Raw genomic sequence first — 21,721 nt, 5'->3', positions numbered from 1 at the left:
CCCCCGTGGCCGCGGGGTCGCGCCCCGGCGTCCACTGCCGGACGGCGCCGGGGGTGGGGGCCGGCGGCGCGGATCCTCGCCGCTGATTGGCTGATCCTCCGCCGGCGCCGGGCGAGCCGCCCCTTCCTATTGGTCGGCCGCGGCCCCGCCTCTTGCCGGCTGCGTGCGCGCCACTAAGTGTGTCCCGTGCCGGCCGCCGTCGGCCGTCTCCCGGGGTGACGGGCTCGGTGCGGCGTCCCCGCGGCCGCGGAGCTCCCGGCGCGGCCGAGGCGCGGCCCCGCCTGAGGAGCGCCTCACCGGGAGCGGCCGAGCGCAGCCCGGAGCTGACGCCGGTCTCCGCCGGCCGCCGCCGCCGTGGCGGGGCCGGGCCGGGCCGTGCGTGGCGGAGCGCTCCGGGCTGCGCGCGGCCTTTGAGCTGCGGGGCCTCGGCGGAGCCAGCGGTGAGCGGGGCGGGGAAGGGCCCGGGGGACTCGGCTGACTCCCTCCTTCCGCGTCAGAGAGCGGATTTTATAGAAGGCGTTGGGCATATAAACGAAAAAAGTGCTTCCACAGTGAGCGAGAGAAGCAAGGGACACCGGCGGGATTTCAGAGTTGCTGCTCTCTTGGAAAGGAAGGTTGGGAACGCGGCCGGAAAGCGCAGATGCGCTCTGTGAGCTGCTGGACTTGTAGTAACAACTCTTTACAGAAGATACGGTGGTCCTAAAGCTGTTCCGCACAAAGATTTGAGTGCTTCGGGTTTTCAGGCCGTCACAGTTGTTGCACCTTATTTAGCTCTCAACTACAGTTTTGACAGAGATGGTGTTCACCCATTTTTGCTGAATTTGCAGCTACTTTGCTGCTCAGTCACTCGGTTTGCTGTTCAAAATATAACACAGTAAAGTGCCCCAATATAATTGACATTCAGGCAAGGAAGGGAGTTAAATAATTAAATTGTGTGAGGAGAGTCAACTCTAAATTATTTGTTTAGCTGTGTTTCCAAGAATATGAAAGCTTGATGTGACTGAAATAAATTCTGTATTGTAAAGCCTCTAGTGAAGGTGGTGTACTAAATGTACTCTACTGAATGATGTGCAGGCTTCACTGCTAAGTTTGACAGGTTTCTGGGCTTGTTGGTTTTGTTTGACCTCAACAAGCTGACAGATGTAATATCTGGAACAGGTTTGGGATGTTGTTAGTGCAGCCTATAAAATACCTGACATACGTTCTGTACATATTTCAGAGATCCAGTCTCTCCAAGCTGGCATAGAAGAATGGGATTTGCCTCCCTCCCATATTTTCAGCAGTGTTGAATGTCCTTTCCTCCTAGAGTGGTTTGTTTCTGCAAATTTTTATCTAATTTGTTAATTCCTGCTCACCCCCTTTTATGGTTTTGTATTTAAACAAGATTCTTGTGCTAGGGCATAGTTGCTCTTTGCTTTTCACTCTTGAGTAAGTTCTCTTCATCTCATGAATCCCATCTGAATGCTCTGGTCCATACATAGGCTCAAGAGCAATTTTGTGACGGTTTGCAAAAATAGTCTGTGTAAAACGGGATGGGAATTGTTCTGTGGAGGTGCTCAGGCACTGAAAATGTTACATTTATGTCATTTGACACAATTACAATGGCACATTTTGTTCACTGAGCTGTTACATTTTGCTTTCTAGAAATTTGTGTAGCTTTGTTCTCAAAGTGGGCTTTGTTCAGACTTGCTCATGGGTTGAGGCAGCACAGCCCACTGCATGTGGGGGTGTCTTTTTTTTTTTTTTTAATGATTTTGTATTCCTCAAGCTTGATTTTAATACTTGTAACAGTCGTAATCATCTTGTTCTTTTTAGGAACTTCTCTACTCTTCATACACTCAGCTCTCCCATGGAGAAGCTATTCTCAGGCTCTTGAGGATAATGGAATATAAATGTTTAAAGAGTATCTGTTGTCTCTGCTTTGGATGAAACCTGACCTGTTTCTGACACTGAATGACAGCAGACCCATGCAAAGGCATCCTTGAAAACCAGCTTCATAAGATCAGGAGGAGTTCAGTTCCTACCTCTATAAATTATCTAAGCCATCACAGATGATCAGGATTGTTATAGTCTTTAATTATTCACTTTTTGGCATTTTTTAAAATTACCTTAGTTTGAGGTTAGTTATAATTTAAAATAGGAAGGGAATTTTGAGATACGAGCTTTAGGAGACCTGTTATGGTAATTCTCAAAAAGAGAAATATTCTGTTTCTGCTTGAAGAGTGGAAAGTGGGATTGTGGGATGATGGAAGTACTTGGTACTTCTGTTTAATTTAGTGACAATTACTAGATATCATTGCCAGTTCCTCAAAATACTCACTAGAGAGCCAGTTTCATTGCTCTGGGATCTTTTTGTGCAAAAGAAATTGACAGTGAAATGAATACACTTAGCAGGTAGGGATGTTCTTTGTTTGCTTTTAATGCCTTATCCTGTTATGTTCTTGTAAGTCTTACTCATGCTTGAAATTGGTCTTTATTCTCTGTCAGTCAGCAGGGCTGTGGGATGTGTTGGTGAGACAAGCACTGAAATTTTGTAGCTGGATGTGTCTTGCTCCTCTGACTTGCAAGTTGCATTCTGTGCAGTGGCCTGACATTATTATTTGGGATAAGTAGTGTGTGGTGGCTGCCCAGATCTGTAAGAGGGGGGTGGATGAAGTGTGTGAGGAGGGAAAAGGGAAAGATAACAAGACTGAACATAACACTCTGAACAGGAGGCTGCTGCCTTCTTTCTACAGAGTGCCTAATTTTTCTTTTTGTCCCTTTTTTTTTCTTTCTAGGAGTGACAAGACCTTGGCTCTGAAGTCTCTCTGCCAGTCTCCTTGGGTTGCTCTGGCCTGCCCACATCATACCTGTAGCTTTGGTGGCTCTGGATGGCTGGTGAAGAGGGATGTTCAATCTAATGGCCAATTGCTGCAGCTGGTTGAAACGGTGGAGGGAACCTGTCAGGTAAACATGGGAAAGTATTTTACCTTTCTCACCTTCCCAAACTATTTTATTGTTTCATATTTGATCATGTCCAGCCTCTCACCCACCAGCACCCCCAAGTTCTTTCTCCCCAGGGTTTTTCTCCATGTGCTGATACCCTGACCCAGTACCTTGCACTTGGTCTTACTAAACCTCCTGATATTCCCATGTGCCACTCCTTGAGCTTGTGCAGTTCCCTCTGGATGGCTTCCCATCCTTCAGGTGTGTCAGCCTCAGCACTCACCTTCAAACTTGCTTCTGTCTCATTAAGGGAGATATTCAATAGCACTGCTCCCAGTATGACCTCTGAGGGGCACTGCTGCTCACTGGTGTCCACTGGGATCCGAGCTGTCACACTGCCCTCAGGCTGTGACTTGCAAACTCAGGTGAAGCCAGTGGGAAGAAATTATGATGTTTGACTCCAGTTCGGAAGCCTGAATGATTTCTTTATTATAACTATACTATAATACATTAATATACTATTTAAAGGAGATACTAAAACTACCTATCTGTTTTTTCTAACTGCCATATCTAACTCACTCACAACTCGTGACCTTCTTCTTGAGAGTCCAGACACAGGTGGATTGGATTGGCCATCAGGCTCAAACCATCCTCACCAGAATCTAATCAAGGAATCACCCTAGGTAAACAATTCTCCAAACACATTCTACATGAGAAAAACAAGGAACAGAAATAGAAACTGTTTTCTCTTTCTTCTCTGCTACTCTATGAAAAATCTTGAAAGAAAGAAGAATGTCCCTATGACAGTGACTGTCCCAGCAACTCCTTACCTACCTGCCAGTCCATCCGCTGAACCCATCTCTCCAATTTGGACAGAAGTCATGATAAATTTTATCTGTAATCCTTCCTTTTTCCACTGCTCTGGTCACTCCATCACAGAAAGCTTCTAAGCTGCTCAAAGTAAAGTTTGTTTGGTTTTTGCCTTATCCAGCTTCTGCATTTTGAGATGCTAAAGTATAAATTAATTTTTGGGTTCTTTCCTCAGTGGTTTCTTGTTCTTCTGAAAGAACTTGTAAAAATTATACTTCTTGTTTGATACTATTACAGTTTCAAGTCTGCAAATAACAATGTTTTTTTAGAATTCCTGCACTTCAGCAGGCATAAAATTGAGCAAATTGATTTGACCACTGAGTCTTTGTAAACAGGAGAAATAACTGAGGTATACACACATAAATAAGCTTTTCCTGTGGCTTTTAAAATCCTATTCTGGGAAAAATATTAACCTGTATACCAGTTTGCTAATAAATTGTGCATTCCTAGCACCACTGGTTTGCACATTTACAGCCTAGAAGGCAAGGCATGCTAAGTCCCACATATTTCCAGCATCTGGTGTTGTCTACACAAGTGTTGTACTCTGTGTGGTGTTGTTCAGACACACTGATGGAGACAGAAATAATTTTCTAATACAGAAAAAACTTTGATGGTAAAAATACAGGGGAATGGAACTGCAGTTTCAGAAATTGTTAAAGGGACCATGACCACACCAAATAAAATTTAGAGTACTGTATCAGTTGAAAGCAGAAACATTGTCTCATGTGAAACTTCCACCATGATATGAGACTTGTCATTTCCTACCTTGTTCTGCTGTTCTGTCTAGTCAGATGATTGGACATATTAAACACCAGACACACAATAGTAACAGTGCCTTGGTATTCTGATACCTCTTCTTTCTGTTTGGTGGTAAATTTGTTGTGCATGTGTTTAAAAATAGGTTAAATGATAGAGGAAAAAAAATAAATAGAGGAAAAAAAAAAAATATCTTTCTGTTTTGTTTTCTCCTTTTGGAGGAAGGTGACACTAATAATGGTGGGTCTTGATAATGCTGGAAAAACTGCTACAGTCCGAGGAATTCAAGGAGGTAAGTGATTAATTTATCATCTAAATAGAGCATTGGGAGTATAATTCCTAATTTTCAATCATTTAAATCTGAAAACATTGTTTCATCTCTTAATGTATTTCTCCCTCCCATATTGTTGAAAGAAAATGTTGGTGGTTGCACCATCCAAATATCACATATATCACATCTTAATAAAAACATTACAAAACATACAATCAGTGGACTGGATTTTTTTCTCTTTTTTCCCTGTGTGCATGTGCTGAAGTTGCTTTCAGGTGACCATTCCAATAATGTGCATACAGCAGTAAAATTCATATAAAAATCAGTGCTGCGAGTATATATAAGGTCTAAAAGAAGGAAATTGGTATGTATAATATTCAGGATGGTTCTAGTGCTGCATATGTTTTATCATTATTTATAATCAGAAAATTATGATAAATAAAATTGCCACTAAGAGACCACTTGATTTTGAAGGGTACTTTGCCCTGGCACATGCAAACAGGATATAATTTGAGATAAAACTTATGAAAACAAAAATTCTGTATTTTTTTTTCCTCCACTTGAGGAATTGTCTTTCTAAATAACTTTCATCTTGTGCAAGAACAAGAGTTTGCTTGTAGTGCAGAGTAGTGTTTTGGCAGACTTGGAGACTCCACCTCGAGTTTGTTTACTTGTGTTATGTAAGTTCACAGACTTGCTAAAGCACAAATAAAACCATGAGCATTCTCTCCTACTCCTCCATCTTTGCCCTAAAAACAGGAGTGTTTCATAATTTAGCCTTCCATGCTATGTGAAAACCCCACCTTTAATATCTTTACCATCTGAATGTAATTTCTAAAAGTCCTATTTTTCAGGGGGAAAAAATGAGATAAAGATGTGTATTTCTAAAGGGAAACTCAAGGAAAAGATAGTTCTGACTTCCTTGAGTGTTCCCCAGGGCTTAAATGTCCTGAATGCCCATCTTGGCTGTCTTAAGGGTAGGAGCACAAGGCTGGTAGGGATTCAGTTTATGCACTGCTCTTCACTGCTCAGTGCTTTAAGCCAGGCCTTCATTTTCTCCTCTCAATAAGCTGAATTTTCTGTGTTTCTCCTGCCGTGTGCTCCCCAGCTGTATAAAACAGATCCAATTATCTCAGCCCTGCAGGCACAGCTTAGTGGTGTGAGACGAGTCCAGGCTTTCTTTGCCCTCAGGAAAGGGACACAGCACGCAAAAGTATTAAATAGAAATCTATAATTTTTTAGCATATTGCATGGAAAATTAGAAAAAAGCAGCAAATAAAAATAAGCAAACAAACAAAAGCGAAAACCTGGCCTTGAATAAAGGGAATCAAATAGTTTACATCTCAGAAGAACATGGCTTCAGTCATTTTGTCTCAGCCCTTGGTTTGAACTTCTGAAGCTGTTCTGGCAACCATGGAAGATAAAAAAAAATAAATTGGCAGAGCACGAGGATTCCCAGGTCATAGTGCATTAACTGTTTTGGTTATTTTCCTTCTCAAAGTTGAATTACTACCATGGAAATTAGCGGAAATAAAAATGCAGTACAGTAACCACCACTGCAATGGAACTGTGATATGAAATATTAAAATCTGCCTTTTGGGCCCCTCTCTTTTTTTCCCTCCTTCCCACTCCCCCAGTACTTCTGTCTAAATTAATGTGAAGTTGAGAGACTAGTTAATTTAAAATTCCCTGAGGAGAGGGGAAATCTTCATGTAAGCAAAAATGTGGTCAGCAATATTTAACAAGGAGGTTTCGCTCCGTGTTTTTAAAATGCAAATTTTGCTACAAAAAATCCCACCAAAAATCATCTTTAAACTGAAGGCTTTCTTCTTTGACAGAGTCTCCTGAAGATGTGGCTCCCACAGTTGGGTTTTCCAAAATTCATCTTAAACAGGGACGCTTTGAAGTCACCATCTTTGATTTAGGAGGTGGAAAACGAATCCGGAATATCTGGAGGAATTATTATGCTGAGTCCTACGGTGTCATATTTGTGGTGGATTCCAGTGACATTGAAAGAATGGAAGAAACAAAACAAGCCATGATAGAAGTGTTAAAAAGCCCTAAGATATCAGGAAAACCTGTGTTAGTGTAAGTAGCATAATAAATGTTCTCCTAATCTGAAATTGGGTGAATTTAGACCTGAAGAACTATTTCTGTAACTATGCTGTAACTTTAGCACTAACCAATATTGCAATTGGTTTTATGGTTTTATGTTTTATTTTATCCTTCTCAGGGATATTTATGGGATATTTATTTCTCTCCTCTTTCATTAGCCATGGAAAAATAACAAGGTGTGATTTTTTTTTTAATGCTTTAAAATTCTAATGTTACTTGAAATGCTAGGTTAAAAGGCTTTACAAATTTGGCGTGGCAACATGATGCAAAAATATTGTTTCTGCTTATGCCTACATCAATTAATTAAATGGTAAATGGTTGATTATACTCAGCAATGGGGTGATCTCTCAGCAATAAATGTCTTGTTCACTTAACACATGGTGCTGCTGATATATGATCAACAAAATCTCATTAAAGGAGGCTTGCTTTAATTGTGTTGGACACCTGCTTTTTCTCTGTTTAATAGGGTTTGTTAAAATATTGGACAGAACATATTTTCTTAAATTCCACACCAAAAATATTTGATAACAAATACACTTTTGAAGTTAAAAAGTAAACTCTGAAAGTTGAAAATGGTTTATCAACAATATCTTTATGTCTGGTGAGCAAAAGACCTCCATAATGCATAAATTGCACAACATCCCTGTGCTATCATAAAGAATCTGTACAAGTAAGAGACCTCTTATTTTTAAGAAATAGTGATGCTCTGCTGAAGCTGAGCCTGGCTAATTGTTTGTGTTGATGAAGTGGAGGGTAATTCAGCAAAGTAATGGTGTGTATGTTGAAAATAGATTAGATTTTACCTTTTATTGCTCTGCATGTTACTGGCACAGGCAAGGCAATAAAGCCAGCTTAGTTATACTCAAATGTGTTTTGAAAATGCAGCTGTGAGTGTGGAAAACTGTGCTGTGTTTTTTAATTAAATACAACTTTATGGGGGGTTTTGAGTTGTATTTTGGTATTGGTGGTGGTTTTCTTTTTTTTTTTTTTTGCGGGGGGTAGAAATGTCTATGCTCTAATCCTATAATGGAGTTTGTCTGAGTGGCTGACTGGACCTGCAGAGAACTCACTCACTTCCCTGGATCTGGATACTGCTTTTTAATCCTTATCAGTAGCTAATCAGAAGGCAGAGTGTATTTATTAATTGCTCTAATGGTGACTAAACCAAGTTTGTTGATGTTAATACTTTTTATTAGATTAAACTTCAAGCCTTTGATCAGAATTTGCTTTTGCATCATCCCAGTTCTGTGGAGGGATCCAGTAGTTCTTTGGTTTATGCTCCTGTGTGAGCCTGCCTCTTGAGTTAAGAATTCTTTCCTGTATTGTCAGATTTCCAAATTTATGCTGAAATTTAGCCTTTTTAATATTAATTTTAATGTTCAGATTTTGTTTGTGGGTTTTTTCATTTTGTTGTTTTTTTAATAATGAGATACTTGCTACCCATGTAGCAATAAATTCCCTAATACCTTGCTACATTTTTTAATTAGAGCATTTTAATCCATGCAGGATAGGCTGAATTGCACAGTGTTGTCACTGTTGTTGTTCTTTATTCCCATCCTGCCTCAACGGCAACACAACGTGGACATAAAATTGGTGCTAAATACTCTATCTTACAGAAATATGGGAATATGAGAAATCTGATATTCAGTGTGATATTTTCTACAAATTTAAATGCTGCTCTCCCATGTTGTTATTTATTGGTGCCCATGGAGGTGTCACAGAATAATTTTAAGACCATTTTCCTCAAGTGTTGATCGTATTGTCTTTTACTATCTCTTGGTGTAAATTACTTAGAGGTGTTAAACTTGTCATTTAGGTTTTTTTACTGTTCAGTGTTATCACCTGATTTATGTTTATGGATAAATTCTTCTGGCAACATCCTCAAGACCTACATACAAGTTTAAATTTTCTTCACTTAGGATTCTTTTTGTCCTTTCTTTTATCAGAAAGGAGTACACAGACATCCTATTATGCAGGCAAATGCTGGTTTTGTTTGGGATTAGTTGTGTTTGTTTGGAGTCTTTGTTTTGGTTTTGGGGGTTTTTTTAAGTTCACATGGAGCATGTGCAAGAGAAAATGCAAATCCATGTGTTGTGACTGATATTTTATACCAAGGAGATTTCTGGGCAGGTGTTTTGTTAGGAGAAAGCTATTTTCTACCTGTTATTTTGGTGATGAGGGATTATAGCTATTAATGTTTCACTTTTCTTCATAGAACACTTGCAGCTAGGCTTTCATTTGTTTGGTTTTCTGCATATTTATGTAACTCCTGAAAACAGTGGAAAGTTACTTTAGTGATTACTGCAAATTTCTGCTGCTAATAATTTTGAATGCTCAATATCAAATTCAGTGTAAACTGTAGTTGATAGTATTATTTCATACTATTTATTTTCAGTTAATAGTACCCCCTTATCAAGGAAAATTTCTCCACAAGTCTTTTTCACTTCCCAGTTCTCTTTCAGTGTGCTTTATCTGTTTCTCCTGTTTCTAACCAATTTACATCTGGAAATGACTTAGTCGGGCAGCTGTTTTCCTAAGTATTAAAACTTGAATTTTGAAAACTTGAGTTTTATTCCACTACTGGAAGTACAGCTCTTGTTTATTGGCTAATTTCTACTGCGTCCTTGGAACATAAAGGTATTTTTATTATATGCAGTTAAGGGGAGAGTATTTAATGAAATAGTTTCAGTGATGTCATCATCTAAGTTTATTTTTTGTTGCTACTGTGTAAATAGGATTTTTTACTTTAAGGTTCAGACCTTTGATTGTATTTTGATAAGAGTTAATTTCTGTTGCAGTTTCAATCTGGGATGGAAGGAATCCAACTATTTCTAAATACCACAATGTGAAAATGACTTTGATAGTAGATTATTTTTTTTTCCCACGACGTGCAACTAAAGACATCCAGTTCACTTAGTGTCTTGCTGAATTGCAGTGCAGTTTGTTCTGCCTTCTCTGACTAGCCAAATAAAGTGTCTTTGCACAGCACAACGCAGTTCAGGAATACATTTCTAGTTTGCTGTTTGGTTTTAGTGTGGAAAGTTTTTTAAAATTTCTTTTTGGAAATAACTTTTTTGGCTCAGTTACATTGCTATTGTCTGTTAAATTGCATGGAGAGCTATTTCTCACTCAGTTCCAGAAGGAGTTGGTTATAGGAGGTTCCATCCAAACTAAATCATTCTCTGGTTCTAGGTTATGGGGGAGGAGTAAGGAGTGTAAGGATTTATTATTTATTTATTTATTCTATTTTTTCATTAATTTTTGTGCTAGCAAAAGTGAGACTGCAAATGTGACTGTGTTATTTAGGTAGGATAGGCAGCATTAAAAATCTGCCTTGTGAGTGTGTAATTAAGGATCATATTCCCCTATCCATATATATATATATATATATATGGTATATTCCCCATATACCATATCCTGGTAGGGCTCTGCCTGTAAAGCTGAATAATATAAGTATCTCTGTGTCAATTTATGAAAAGTTTATGAACTTTTCCTATAGAGGTAGTATTGAGATATTCCTGATAAGTTTTCTGTTTTGTTTCTGTCTCTTGTTTGTTTTAGGCATCCCATTCTGAACTGTTACTAATGGTAACTAATGGTGTCTGCATTGTGCGGATTTGTTTCATAGAATTTTAGATTCCTGGGGAAAAAAAAAACATTTAGAGTTTGAGCAAGTAAATATAAATGCTAAAAAACCACACAGCAATTAAAAATACTTATTATTTTGAGAAAAGTAAATGAAACACTTTTATGAATCCTGTCTGTAATTAACAATATTTTCAATGCTTCCCAACAGCACAGGGAGTTTCTTGCCATACTGATTTAGTTTGAAGAACCAAACTAAACTTCAGAACTTCTAAACTTTGAAGAAGTTTATAAGAACCAAAAAAAAAATGTCACTTTTATCCTTTGATCCTTTCCTGTAGTTCACGTGTTTCTGTGAAAACATAAAATTCTTTACTCTGGCTTGAAAAATAGATGCAGTTTTTCCTGAGAGCTCTGCTGAAGGGAAAATGGGAAGAAAAGTGACACAGTTGAGGGATCCCAAGAGTGCTTTCCAAGATCAGTTTGGTGTGGAGGAATCATTGGTATTTCAAGCAGTTCATTTCTGGTGTCATCTGCAGCACGGACAACACCAGCAGCAAATTGCTTTGCAAGGGTTTCTTTTTTTATACCTGACTGCAAGCCCAAACTTTTCTTTAGATACTTGAGTATATTCTTGAGCGTTGTTCATGTAGATTTCTATGTTGTTGATCATCTGCCCTTGCTCCTCCACCAGAAGTGAGATCTGGATAAAGAGTTCTTTCACATCTTTGATCTGGTTCTCCAGATTGACCAGTTCTTTGTGTCTCTGCTCAATCTCTGACAGCTGAGCTTTAGTAATCTTGACTTCAGTGAGTAGATTTTCATTGAAAATCTCCCATTTTCCTTGCTGGAGCATGTCATTGACCTCCTCCTCAGACACCTCTTTCCCAGCTACCTCAAGCTGGCGGAGGATGAAGGTCCTGCACTTGTCCTGCTTGGCGGTGATGGCCTCGTTGTAGGAGAGCATGGCCTGCAGGTAGCGGTGGGACAGGAAGGCGTGCTGGGCAGCCAGGATCCTCACCGTGGCTCGGGCTGGCCCGTGCTCATTCTCAGCTTTCCTCACTGCTTTTGACAGTTCATCCAAACCTTTGCGTACGTGCTCTGCTTGGATTTTGATTTCCCTCGCTATGTTAGATTCCTTTTTGAGAACGCTGAATCTTCTCATTGAAGACACGAGGCTTTTTTGTTGTTGGCTGAATTTATTGACTTCTTCCACCAGATTATTAATTTCGTTCTGAAGCTTCTGGATTTCATGCAAGTGCCTTTCAGTTATGGGCTCTTTTTCATAAATAATGGCCTGCTGTTCAAACTCCTCCTGCTCCTCTTCTTGTACAGTTGCCCCATTGTTTTCCCCACCCATCTGTAGTTCCTTAGCCCTCAGTTTGAGCTCTTGCAGACGATCTCTCATGGTTTTTGTGGTCAGGATTCTTTCCTGGTTTTTTTTCTCCCCTCTTGCAACACAGGAAGTTAATTCCAGTATCTTTTTTGTTTGGTTTGTTTGGTTGCACTGTAATCAAAATGTAACAACAATCCATGTTAGTAGTTATAGGTATAGATGAAAAGTAGTTTTGGAGAACAGAGCTACTTCCCTCTGCAGCAAAGTAAAAGTAGCAATGAGTTGGAATGGGGGTATTCTGAACAAGTTGTGATTTGTAGCCCAAGGCCATTTTTGAGGTATATTTGTGATGCAGTGCACAGAACTTAGACCAGAGAAGTGTGGAGAGGACTTTTATTTAGGGGAGGGAGAGAGAAGTAACTCCAGTTATTTTATCATTACTCTCTACTTGATGAAAACTAATCAACCTATCAATCTTTTTGGAAATAGAAGTGAGTGTGGCTGTGCCATTTTTGAATTCTCAGGAGGAAATATTTCAGTTTTTGAGATTATGAGACAGACTTCATAATGAATCAGCATTTGGCATGAATTTAGATTATTAATTTGGCCACACTCAAAAATCTTTCTCAATTTTCCTTGCCTGGGGAGTTAGATAGTAACTGAAGCAGTTAGCTACAACAAAACAGAACAACAGAACTCTCATCTTTTAAGAACTCTAATAATTTAGCATGAAAATGAATTAATTTTTTATGTTTGAGTTTTTATGAAGTTGAATCCATATCACTAATGTTGCAGCATGAAGATTTTCTAAGCCCTTTTTGAATTACTGTTATCTACTCTTACACTGTCATTTACATTCTTCATAAAATTGATGCAAACGTGCACTGTGAACCACAGTGGGCTACAATTCAGTGCTGTTTCATATTTAACAGAAAGCAGATATAGTTTTGTTTTGTTCCATAGCTGTTGTGCAAGCTTTACTGGAGAGCTAAATAAGAGCAAGATATTTTCTAAAACACGCCCAATGGAAACTAAGTTCAACTATTTTTAATCATAGGGAAGAAGGTATTTTTCTTAAACTCTACATAAATGATTTCCTTGGACTGTGATCAAGAATGGAAGATTTCAGTAAGAAGTAACATGTTCAGGACTAGGATATTATGGGATTTTTACTTGGGTTTTTCTGGTTCAATCAGATGTGTGTCTTTCAAAGGGCTGTTCAAGCGTAAAGGTTAAACAGCTCAATGGTATCTTTTGGCTGTTTCAGAGCTACTGAAGTAGTAGTATTAAATAGGTGCAACTCTTATTAAACCCTGATTCTAAAGATTTTTTCTCAGCAAGCAAATGTAGGATTTCTTAATAGTATCCAAAAGATGGATTTTTAGAAACTGCAAAGGGGCTATCCAGTAACCTGTCAATATGCAAATGAATTTCTTGTATTTGAACAGTTCCAAATGATACTGCTGTGGTATCTCTGCTCCCCTATGCATATTTAAAGTCTCTAAATAGATTTTTGTGTAAGTCATGGAGTTCAGCAGTGTGGACACGTCTTCACAGACTTAAATCTGGCTTTCTACAGGAGGATTAGCTGAAAAACAAAATCTGAAATGCTTCAGAGGTCAGTCATGAGAAAGAATGTTGATATTCTACCCTACTGTGAATTTTCCTTAATGCTTTTTTTTTTTTTTCCCCTTAATGCCTTAATATTTGAATTTAGTGTTTGTTGATTCACATCAAGAGAAGACTTGTGATCAGACAAGTTTGTAAATTATTTATTAGAGAGTGTTATTCTGGGGTGGGGAAAATGCAAAATGTATTCATTTCATGACCATAATGACTCTCCATTGCTGAACTTTTCAGTGGATGTTCCCGTGGCATAAGTCAGGCAGTTTCTCCCAGATAACATTTTTGAGGAATGTTCCAGAGCTGCTTGGCACCACTAACAGGGAAAGTTCAGCCTGGGGCATGTGAAAGGGCCCAGGGCTGCTAAACAGGGCTTCAGAGAAATGACCTGAAAATCTGTTCTAGTCCAGCCTCACACATCTGCTGACCCATGTTAATTTAGCAGGGCTGGGCAAACCTGGGATTACAAGCAAGTTCTAAGGGCACTATTAATGCTTATGCTATGAGGTGACAAGAATTTCTTGGGTCTAAGAGAATTGGTGCATTGCTCTTGAAATAGCTGTGTTCCTTGGGACTGGAGGGAGGAACCTCACAGAACTGCCAAATAAATCTGTAAATATAGTTAAATATCAGAGAAGTGAGCAGAAAATAGTGGAGATTTTTTTTTTTTCTTGTTTAAAGATCAGTCTCACAAAAGACTGGAATGTAAGCAATTGAATCTTAGTTTCGTATCTTCTCTGCTTTTGGGCTTGCCTTCAAAGCCTGCCACTGAACAGGCTTGCCAATAATTGTGCTTGATTTTACTGGCAATTGGAATGCATGCTGGTTTCAAAGAAATGAGGATGTCTTCATGACAGAGATAACCTTGGAAATTGTTCTTGAGTGTTCCACAGCAAGCTGTGTTCATTTACTGAGTCCTTGTTTTGTCCTATGTGTTTGTATATAGGGGCACATCCTGTTTTTCTTTTGATTGAGATGAAAGCACTTCACTTTCCTTGAAGTTTTTGTCAGTAAAGGGAGAATATGCCCATTGTTTAGAGTGGAGTAAATGGAATATGTGGATTGAAAGCTCTCCAGTGACTTAGTGTGGCCCCTACATTCACTGCCCACTGCAGTCATTATCATGCAAACCCATTGGTGATTAAGTTTGTTCTTCTTGAAGCATCTTTATCTATAGCCATCTATAGTTATATATAGTTGGCAGGTTCAGAAATGCAATTTTCACATCCTTGTCAAATATATTTTAAGGGTATTGCAAGAGTCTTTGCCTTCTGAGAACTTGGCTGTGTTGCTCCTCAGGAACAGGGTTATATAAATCTTTCCATTTACATGGATGCCATGTGTGACTGGGGAGGTCTTGGTAAAGACAATTACCTCAGCACACTGACTCAGGAAATAATAGATCCTGGTAGCTGGACCACTATTAGAATCTGTCATGATGATGAAGTATGTCCAGAATTCAAAGATAATGAGTTTAACAGAAATAATTTTTTTTATATTATCTTGTCCATTTGAAAAAAAAGGTAAGTTGAAAGGTCCACTTGCTTAACTGCAAAGCTACCACATAGAATGTCCATCCACCTGTCTGATAAATTTATCAGTAGACCCCAGGAAACATGGAACCTACATCCAAAAATAAGATTTGGGCTACATTAAGTTAAAAGACATAATTAGATATGTGAAGTAGGAAAGTTAATTGTCTGGAACTCTTTTGTTTCTGGTTATACTTGGGTCTAATGCCTTCTAATTTGGCTTTGCTGGATTGTTTTATTTCTTCCCCAGTCCCCAAATTACCAAAGCCTACTGTTCATTTTAGTTTCTCCTTTTGTTCACTATTTCTTAGTTATTCAGCACTTTGATTAAAATGCCTGTCAGCAAAGGCTCTGTTTCTATTTGATCTTTGATACAATTTGCCACCTTACCTTGGTTTTAATATCATCCAGAGAAGAGGACTTGAGGCCAATCAAGGAACAGAATCCTCTCTTTAAGAGCTCTTTGATATCTATGATCTGTGTTCTGGCTCATGCTGCCTTCTTTACCTCTGCTGAAACTGCTGGGTTTTTGTTTGTTAGTGGTTTTTGGGGGGTTTTTTTTTGGGGTTTTTTTTTTTTTTTTGGTCTTTTTTTTTTTGTTTGTTTTGTTTTGGGAGGGTTTTTTTTGTTTGGGTTTTTTTATGATTGCAGCATAAATGAGGGTAGGTTTGTTGTCCTGACCCTTAGCTATGAGTCAGTTAAGGGCACTGGGTAGACTTTCAGGCAATGCGTCCCAAAGGAATTTCATGTTACATGTAATCCTAAACATTTTTTAAAATTATTATTTTTTTTTTTAAATTATTCATTTCCAAGCTGCTGTGGAATTACATTACAGGTCTGTCCTGTGGTGCCAAGAAACCCATCTAACTTTTTTCTGAGCACAATGGCAATGAGTAAATCTTTGGAGTCATACTCTGGAGCTTGATTAGTGGTTAAATGTCTTAAGTTAGCAACACAAAATTAGTGAGACACATATACTATTTAAAAGGATATAGTTTAAAATCCTTATAGTAGTCTTTGGGGAAAGCTGGTGTTTTGAGTTGAAATTCAGTTTGTGCTCTCTCATGTTCTCACAAGGAAAGAAGGCACTTGTTTGGTAGTGTTTTGAAATCTTGCCCTGTTACTCAAAGATGTATCTGAAGTTACTGAAGTAGGAATCTTGCTATAAGTTACATTTAGTTTCTAATTTGTTTATAAAGTTTCCTTTAACTTAAATACCTTGTAAACAAACATGTTTAAACCAAGGATTATAAGACATAAGGTGGTTGGATGAAAATATCCTCTTAAGCATCTCTGTTGTAAGATAAGTCCTTGGAAAAACATACTTAAAAATAGTTGTAAGCTCAAGCTTCTGTTTGTGGAAAGTGTGGGAGTGGTTCAACAAGAAAATACCAGAGGCAGAGAGCTTCCCCTGCCTAAAAATATGCCACAGATGAGATGATAGTGCAAAATCAGTAACAGTTTCAGCAAAGGGGATGATCACAATTTCTCTCTGGGCAACCTGTGCCAGAGCCTCCCCACCCTCCCAGTAAAGAATTTTGTCCTAACATGTGATGTAAATCTTTCCTCTTGTATTTAAAACACTTCAGCCTTGTCCTGTAACCATGTAAAAACTGCCACATGACTTCCCCAGGGAAACCAGAATTACCAGAATGTACAAGAATAGAAATGCTGCATTTGAAGCAAGGTAGCTTGGGAATTCTCCAATTAGTGTGAAATGGATTGTGGGAGGTGGAGAAATGTGGATATTGAGTAAAACCAAGCAATTCAAATGTAGTAAAGCAGACCTGAGTATTCAAAGAATTCATAAAGTGGGGAAGAATTAGGCCAACGTTGCTGGAAAAGTGTAGCCAAATCATGCTGCTCTGGAGTGAGGTTTCCCAGAGACATGGAGAGAGGGAGAACAGATTTAAAATACTTCAAGATGTTCTTGGGCCTTTGACCACAAATCTGTAACATAGTTATGTTGTAGGAAATGTAGCAGTCCTGTGTTGGTGTTTTGCTATTTGTAAAGTATTTGGTTGAAAGATACATACAGTGAATCAGCTGCAAATCTGAGCTTGTTCCTTGCTGTTTTGACATCTTTGTTTATGATTGTGTGGCTGCAGATGTAGACTTGAGGAAAAGCATCTACCAGCATTTCCATGTCTGCTGACATTCCTGCTGATACTTTGGGTAATAGGAGGTGAGGAGTTCATGCTTTTGCACTGATATAAATCCCAGAGAGGGTGATAAGACACTGCACCTCACTGACAAAACCATGATCTCACTCTGCAAGTCACTTAGACTGCAGGTAATTCTCTGTAATTGGTAAGAACTTCGTTTTGATGGTAACTTTTTCACCTGTTTAACCAAAGATTTGCTGTCAGTAGTGCCCTTCAAGAGTCCTCACAAACCTAGAGGTCACAGAAACCTAGAAAGAAAGTCATGATCTCCTCTGCCCAAAGATCACTTCATTAAGGTCCAAATATTGATATATTTTAAAGCATTTTTTGAAAATAAAATAGGAGCAAGAGAAGAGTACAGGTGGAATTGTTACCATTTAATAGGATATATAGTTTGAACTCAACAGCTTTGCATCACTCAAGTGGTGTGAGAGATTTGTCTTCCTGACAGAAGAAGTGCAGACTCAGAATTTGTGCCGTGCACCATCCCACCTGCTTCACATTCCCACTTCATCTCTGTCAGACCACAGAGCTGCCTATCACAGCCTTGGAACTCACCTGTAAGGCAGGTTTTTAAAAAAAAAAACATAGAGGCAATTTGACTATACTTAGCTTGCCTATGGCTTGATATATCAAGGTGAAATAGTCTATTAATCTTTTCCAAAAATAGATTGTTATATCACTTACTGTCATTTGTTTTGGAATTACACATCTGGAAGCTGAACTTAAGTTGCTTTAGGCGAGCTCAGACGTTGTTGGCTGCAGCCTATTTGACTAAGAGGTGGGACTGAGCTGATAGCAAAGCACAGTGTGGCAAGAAACATTTTCAGTAAATAGGAATATGATTCAGACTTGTGGTGAGAATGAGGCCACTTAACAAAATGAAACAAATTATAATTGCTGTTCTTATGACCAGTTCAAAAGCTAATATGAGCCTAAAGTTGCCTGGAGATATTGTAAACAGGAGGAGTTTAGAATCTTAGTTTTAACTGTTCTCTTACTTAAAAGTGACCTGGAGGAACTGTCTAGAGAAAATGTTGATTTATAGAAATGTCTCCTACAGCCCCCTGAAGTTGCATGAAAGCAGGCCAATAATGTTGTAGCACTTGATCCACCTTTTTTTTTTTTTTTTTTTATTATAGTTTATCATAATATTCAAAGTATTGTTTTGCATGAGAATTGAGGCATGAATTGAAATTAAGTCCCTTTATTTGAGAGAGAGTCACATGTTAACCATCAAAATCTACTGATAGGTTTGCCTTCATCAAGAGTGGGCCCACTGAAACTGCTGGTCTGTTCTCCTATTTGTTTGTTAAAAGTATGAAGAATTCTGTTTTCCATGACTTCCTCAAAAACCTTGTGAACTGCCAATAATTGAAGAAGAAGGAACAAGCCAAACAAGCAGACAAGTCACTTATTTTTGCCTGTGTGTGGGTCAGGAGTTTGACTTTCATGGATGTTAGTTAACATAAGCAAGGCATAAAGAGACAAAGTTTTTCACACTGCATCTGCTGAGGCCTCACTCCTCTGGAATAAAACATCCTTCTGATGGCTGTCCACAGGACTGCCCAAGATAAAGGTTAATGGATGAGAGATAAAAATTCCAAAGGGAAAAAGCGTAGAGCAGCATTTTTAAATAGAAGATTCACTGTAGAGTGAAGAATATGGCATCGTTCTTTCCCCTTGTTTAGACTGCTGCTAATTTCAAAGTCTCTGTCTTTGTTTTCCCAGCTAATTCCATCCCTCAAAGCTATGACTTCTTGAAGTAGCCTTGAAGACAAATCTTGATCATAGGTAAACCATAAAGATTCATTTTCCTATAGTTGCTTTCAGTCATGGAGGTTGTTCTGATGCTGCAATATTTTGATCTCAGGGATGCTTTCCTCTTCATTAATTTTGATGGACACTATGCAGATCTGACCCAAAATTTTGGGGTTGTGATCACTGATTCTAAATAAATATAACCCCCGAAGTAGCATATCTGAAACATTTTTACAGATTTTGTATTGTAAAGTAAACTTTTAATACCGGTTTGGTTTCTGTTGGGTTTTTTTCCCCCTCTTTGCTCAGTAATTGAGATTTTATAGCTAGGTCAAGGAACTTGCATTCAGACTTTGTTTTTCTCTGGCAGAAGTGGCTTCTAAGAGAAATATTGTCACTGAGCTTAGATGTCAGTTGTGCCAATGCACACATAACACTCCCTTTCCACATTGTTTCCCGTGACTCTTACAGTTGAAAAGCTCTCCAGTTGCTTAGAAAAATCCTACTTGATCTAAAAGCAGTAGGTGCCAACTTTCTCTTTATTTCTTGCATGAGGTACGTTTGTTACACTAAGACAATTCAAATATACTTTATGTGAAACTGAAATAAGCCAAGCATGATTTTATAGATGAAAGCTTCTTACTCAGCAAACTTAGTATGATAAACTAACAGGCACTCTGCTGTGCTTTCAAGTATGTTTTGATATATACCTCCTACAGGTTTTTAAACATGAAAAATTGCTATATATGAACTTCAACGGACTTGGAAAATTAAAATCAAGGTCTGTCTTTTAAGGTAACTGATGCATTCCCTAAAGAAGGGTTTTTTGGTTTTTTTTTTTGCATAAAACTTGCTTCAAACCCGGGTGGTCCTGTGAAATAGCCATATTCACTCACAGAAATACCTAACTCTTTGCATGGCAGTCATACATTATTTTTATGTCTTGACACTTAGGCACATTTCCATTCTAAACCCCACTATAAAGACTTCTTCTATTATTTGCAAATTTAGAAACATTAAGTAAGAGAAGAGTGTTTACCTCTGAATCCTGTGCTGGTGGCTTTTACTCTTTACACAGGAACTCCTGAGGTTAAGCTTCAGTATAATCCCAAAAACATTTTTCCAGAATATTCCCTAGGCAACGTGTCTTGAGTAACATTCCATGAAGTATTTCCTTCATTCCTTCTGCTTCTAATTCTTCCGTCCTCGACCAAGTGTGATCATCCTCAGGAGTGGTACAGTGAAACTGCCTTCTGCAACTGCAGGAGACAGGCAAATTGATTACTTTGTGCCTGGGGAATCTGGTTGTGCCTGTTTGAAAGCCAGCCCTGCTGGGAGGCGGATCCCTCGGAGTGCCCAGGAGCAGGAAGTGCCTTGGAGCAGCTGCCCTTAGGAGCTGCAAGTGGAGCAGTGCCTACCTTGGAAGCACAAGTGTAAGTGCAGGCTGTGCTTTCTTCTGCACCAAAGCATGGAGGGAAAAGGAATTATTGAGGGATCTGTTCATGGGGGCAAAAAAAAGCCCCTGAAGAGTAATGCATTTACTATAGTATCTTGAAAAGACTTGAAGTCCGTTTAGAAGTTTGACCTAAAGTCTGAAGTGGGCAGGGGTGTCCAGCAGTAGATGGACCTCAGCAAAACCACTTCAGTTCCTGGGGAGAATAGGCAGAGACAGTTGCTCTTCCAGGACAGCACCTCAGCCATGTTTTTGTCCGTAGTGCTGCAGGAAAAGTGGAAGCTAATTGACCAGAAATACAAATATGACACCTTTCAAGGTGTTAGAGGTTAAAAATCAGCAGCTACTGCGAGCTGTGGGATGTTAGTGTCAAACTGTGCAGCTTACCAGCATTTCATTCTGCTTCAGCTGTGCTTTGTAGGCTGTGCAGAGCAAAAATAGTGCAAAAAGTGCAGTTATTTAATCTTCAGGTGAGAGAGGAATAGGCTGTGGCAACAAACGCTGCTCTGAAATATTTCCTTCAATTAGCTATAGATGAATTGGCAGCACTGCTGAGGAATGCTCTTTGTGACTAAGAGCAGCACAGTAGGATGTTCAGACTGTAACAAAATAGGTTACGTGGGGGAGAAAAAAAGTGGAGGTATTTTTTTTTCCAGTCTTTTAATTACCTTTTTGCATTGTATCTCAGTTTTTCCCTGGTTTAGCTTTGGTTTCATAGCTAAATACTGGAGGGACAAGTCTTGTTCTAGCTGGTTGTTGAAAAGAAGTAGAGTATTTATAAACATATTGAAAAGATCACAGGTTCTGTACGTGCATTGAGCAGCAGTTTGGGAATCCCTGCACTAAATCATACAAAGCACTGTAGAACTTCTCTCTTTCACTTCTCACTTCTTAAAGTGGGAATTCATTATCAGGGAAGGTCAGGGAAGGGCTTTATGCTCTTACCCAGCTCTGCAGGCCAAGCCAGCAAAGTTCTGATTATTAGTAGGACATAGGGATTTTTATCCCCAGGATGATGATAAATATGTGAATGGTATGGACCACAAATAGTTAAGAATGGTGAAGATTGAGAGAGACTGGACATTTGAGACACTGCTTTTCTATGGTCTCCTTCATAAACAAATTCTTCTTGAAAAGGAAGATGAAAGATTAGATAATGAATTGTAGCTCATGAGGGTAATGGTGACAAGGAATGTGGGGTTTTGGGCTGTAGATGCAACACAGCTTTTTTTCTAATGATTTTGATGCTGAAAAATCTCTTGGGAGTAAAATAATTAAGAATTGAAGCTCTCATACTGGGATTTTGGAGAATAGGGACAAGTAAGGTCT

General features: G+C 38.9%; 2 protein-coding genes across 4 annotated transcripts in view; one reads left to right on the top strand and one right to left on the bottom strand.

Annotated features, from left to right (window-relative positions):
- Nucleotides 1-353: 353 nt before the first annotated feature.
- ARL13B (ADP ribosylation factor like GTPase 13B) overlaps nucleotides 354-21,721 on the top strand; it is a 33,408-nt gene continuing 12,040 nt past the window's right edge. For all 3 annotated transcript variants that reach the window (XM_053970308.1, XM_053970311.1, XM_053970309.1), the window contains exons 1-4: nucleotides 354-440; nucleotides 2,778-2,946; nucleotides 4,773-4,843; nucleotides 6,661-6,910. In XM_053970308.1, coding sequence (XP_053826283.1) covers nucleotides 2,888-2,946; nucleotides 4,773-4,843; nucleotides 6,661-6,910 — 380 coding nt within the window. In that variant the 5' untranslated portion in view covers nucleotides 354-440; nucleotides 2,778-2,887. The remainder of the gene's footprint in view (nucleotides 441-2,777; nucleotides 2,947-4,772; nucleotides 4,844-6,660; nucleotides 6,911-21,721) is intronic.
- STX19 (syntaxin 19) lies at nucleotides 10,705-20,328 on the bottom strand. The gene is made up of 2 exons (XM_053970312.1): nucleotides 19,979-20,328; nucleotides 10,705-12,029 (listed from the first exon to the last, which is right to left on the bottom strand). The coding sequence occupies exon 2, from the start codon at nucleotides 11,928-11,930 to the stop codon at nucleotides 11,052-11,054; it is 879 nt and encodes a 292-aa protein (XP_053826287.1). The 5' UTR covers nucleotides 11,931-12,029; nucleotides 19,979-20,328; the 3' UTR covers nucleotides 10,705-11,051.

This window comes from Vidua macroura, chromosome 2, assembly GCF_024509145.1.
Source record: "Vidua macroura isolate BioBank_ID:100142 chromosome 2, ASM2450914v1, whole genome shotgun sequence".
NCBI lineage: Eukaryota > Metazoa > Chordata > Aves > Passeriformes > Viduidae > Vidua > Vidua macroura.
Note: the sequence above shows the minus strand (reverse complement) of the source record. Positions and strands in the feature narration are given on the sequence as shown.

Excerpts from the sequence above, each read along its gene's own strand:
- STX19 (XM_053970312.1), bottom strand. The coding sequence starts at position 11,930 with ATGAGAGATCGTCTGCAAGAGCTCAAACTGAGGGCTAAGGAACTACAG.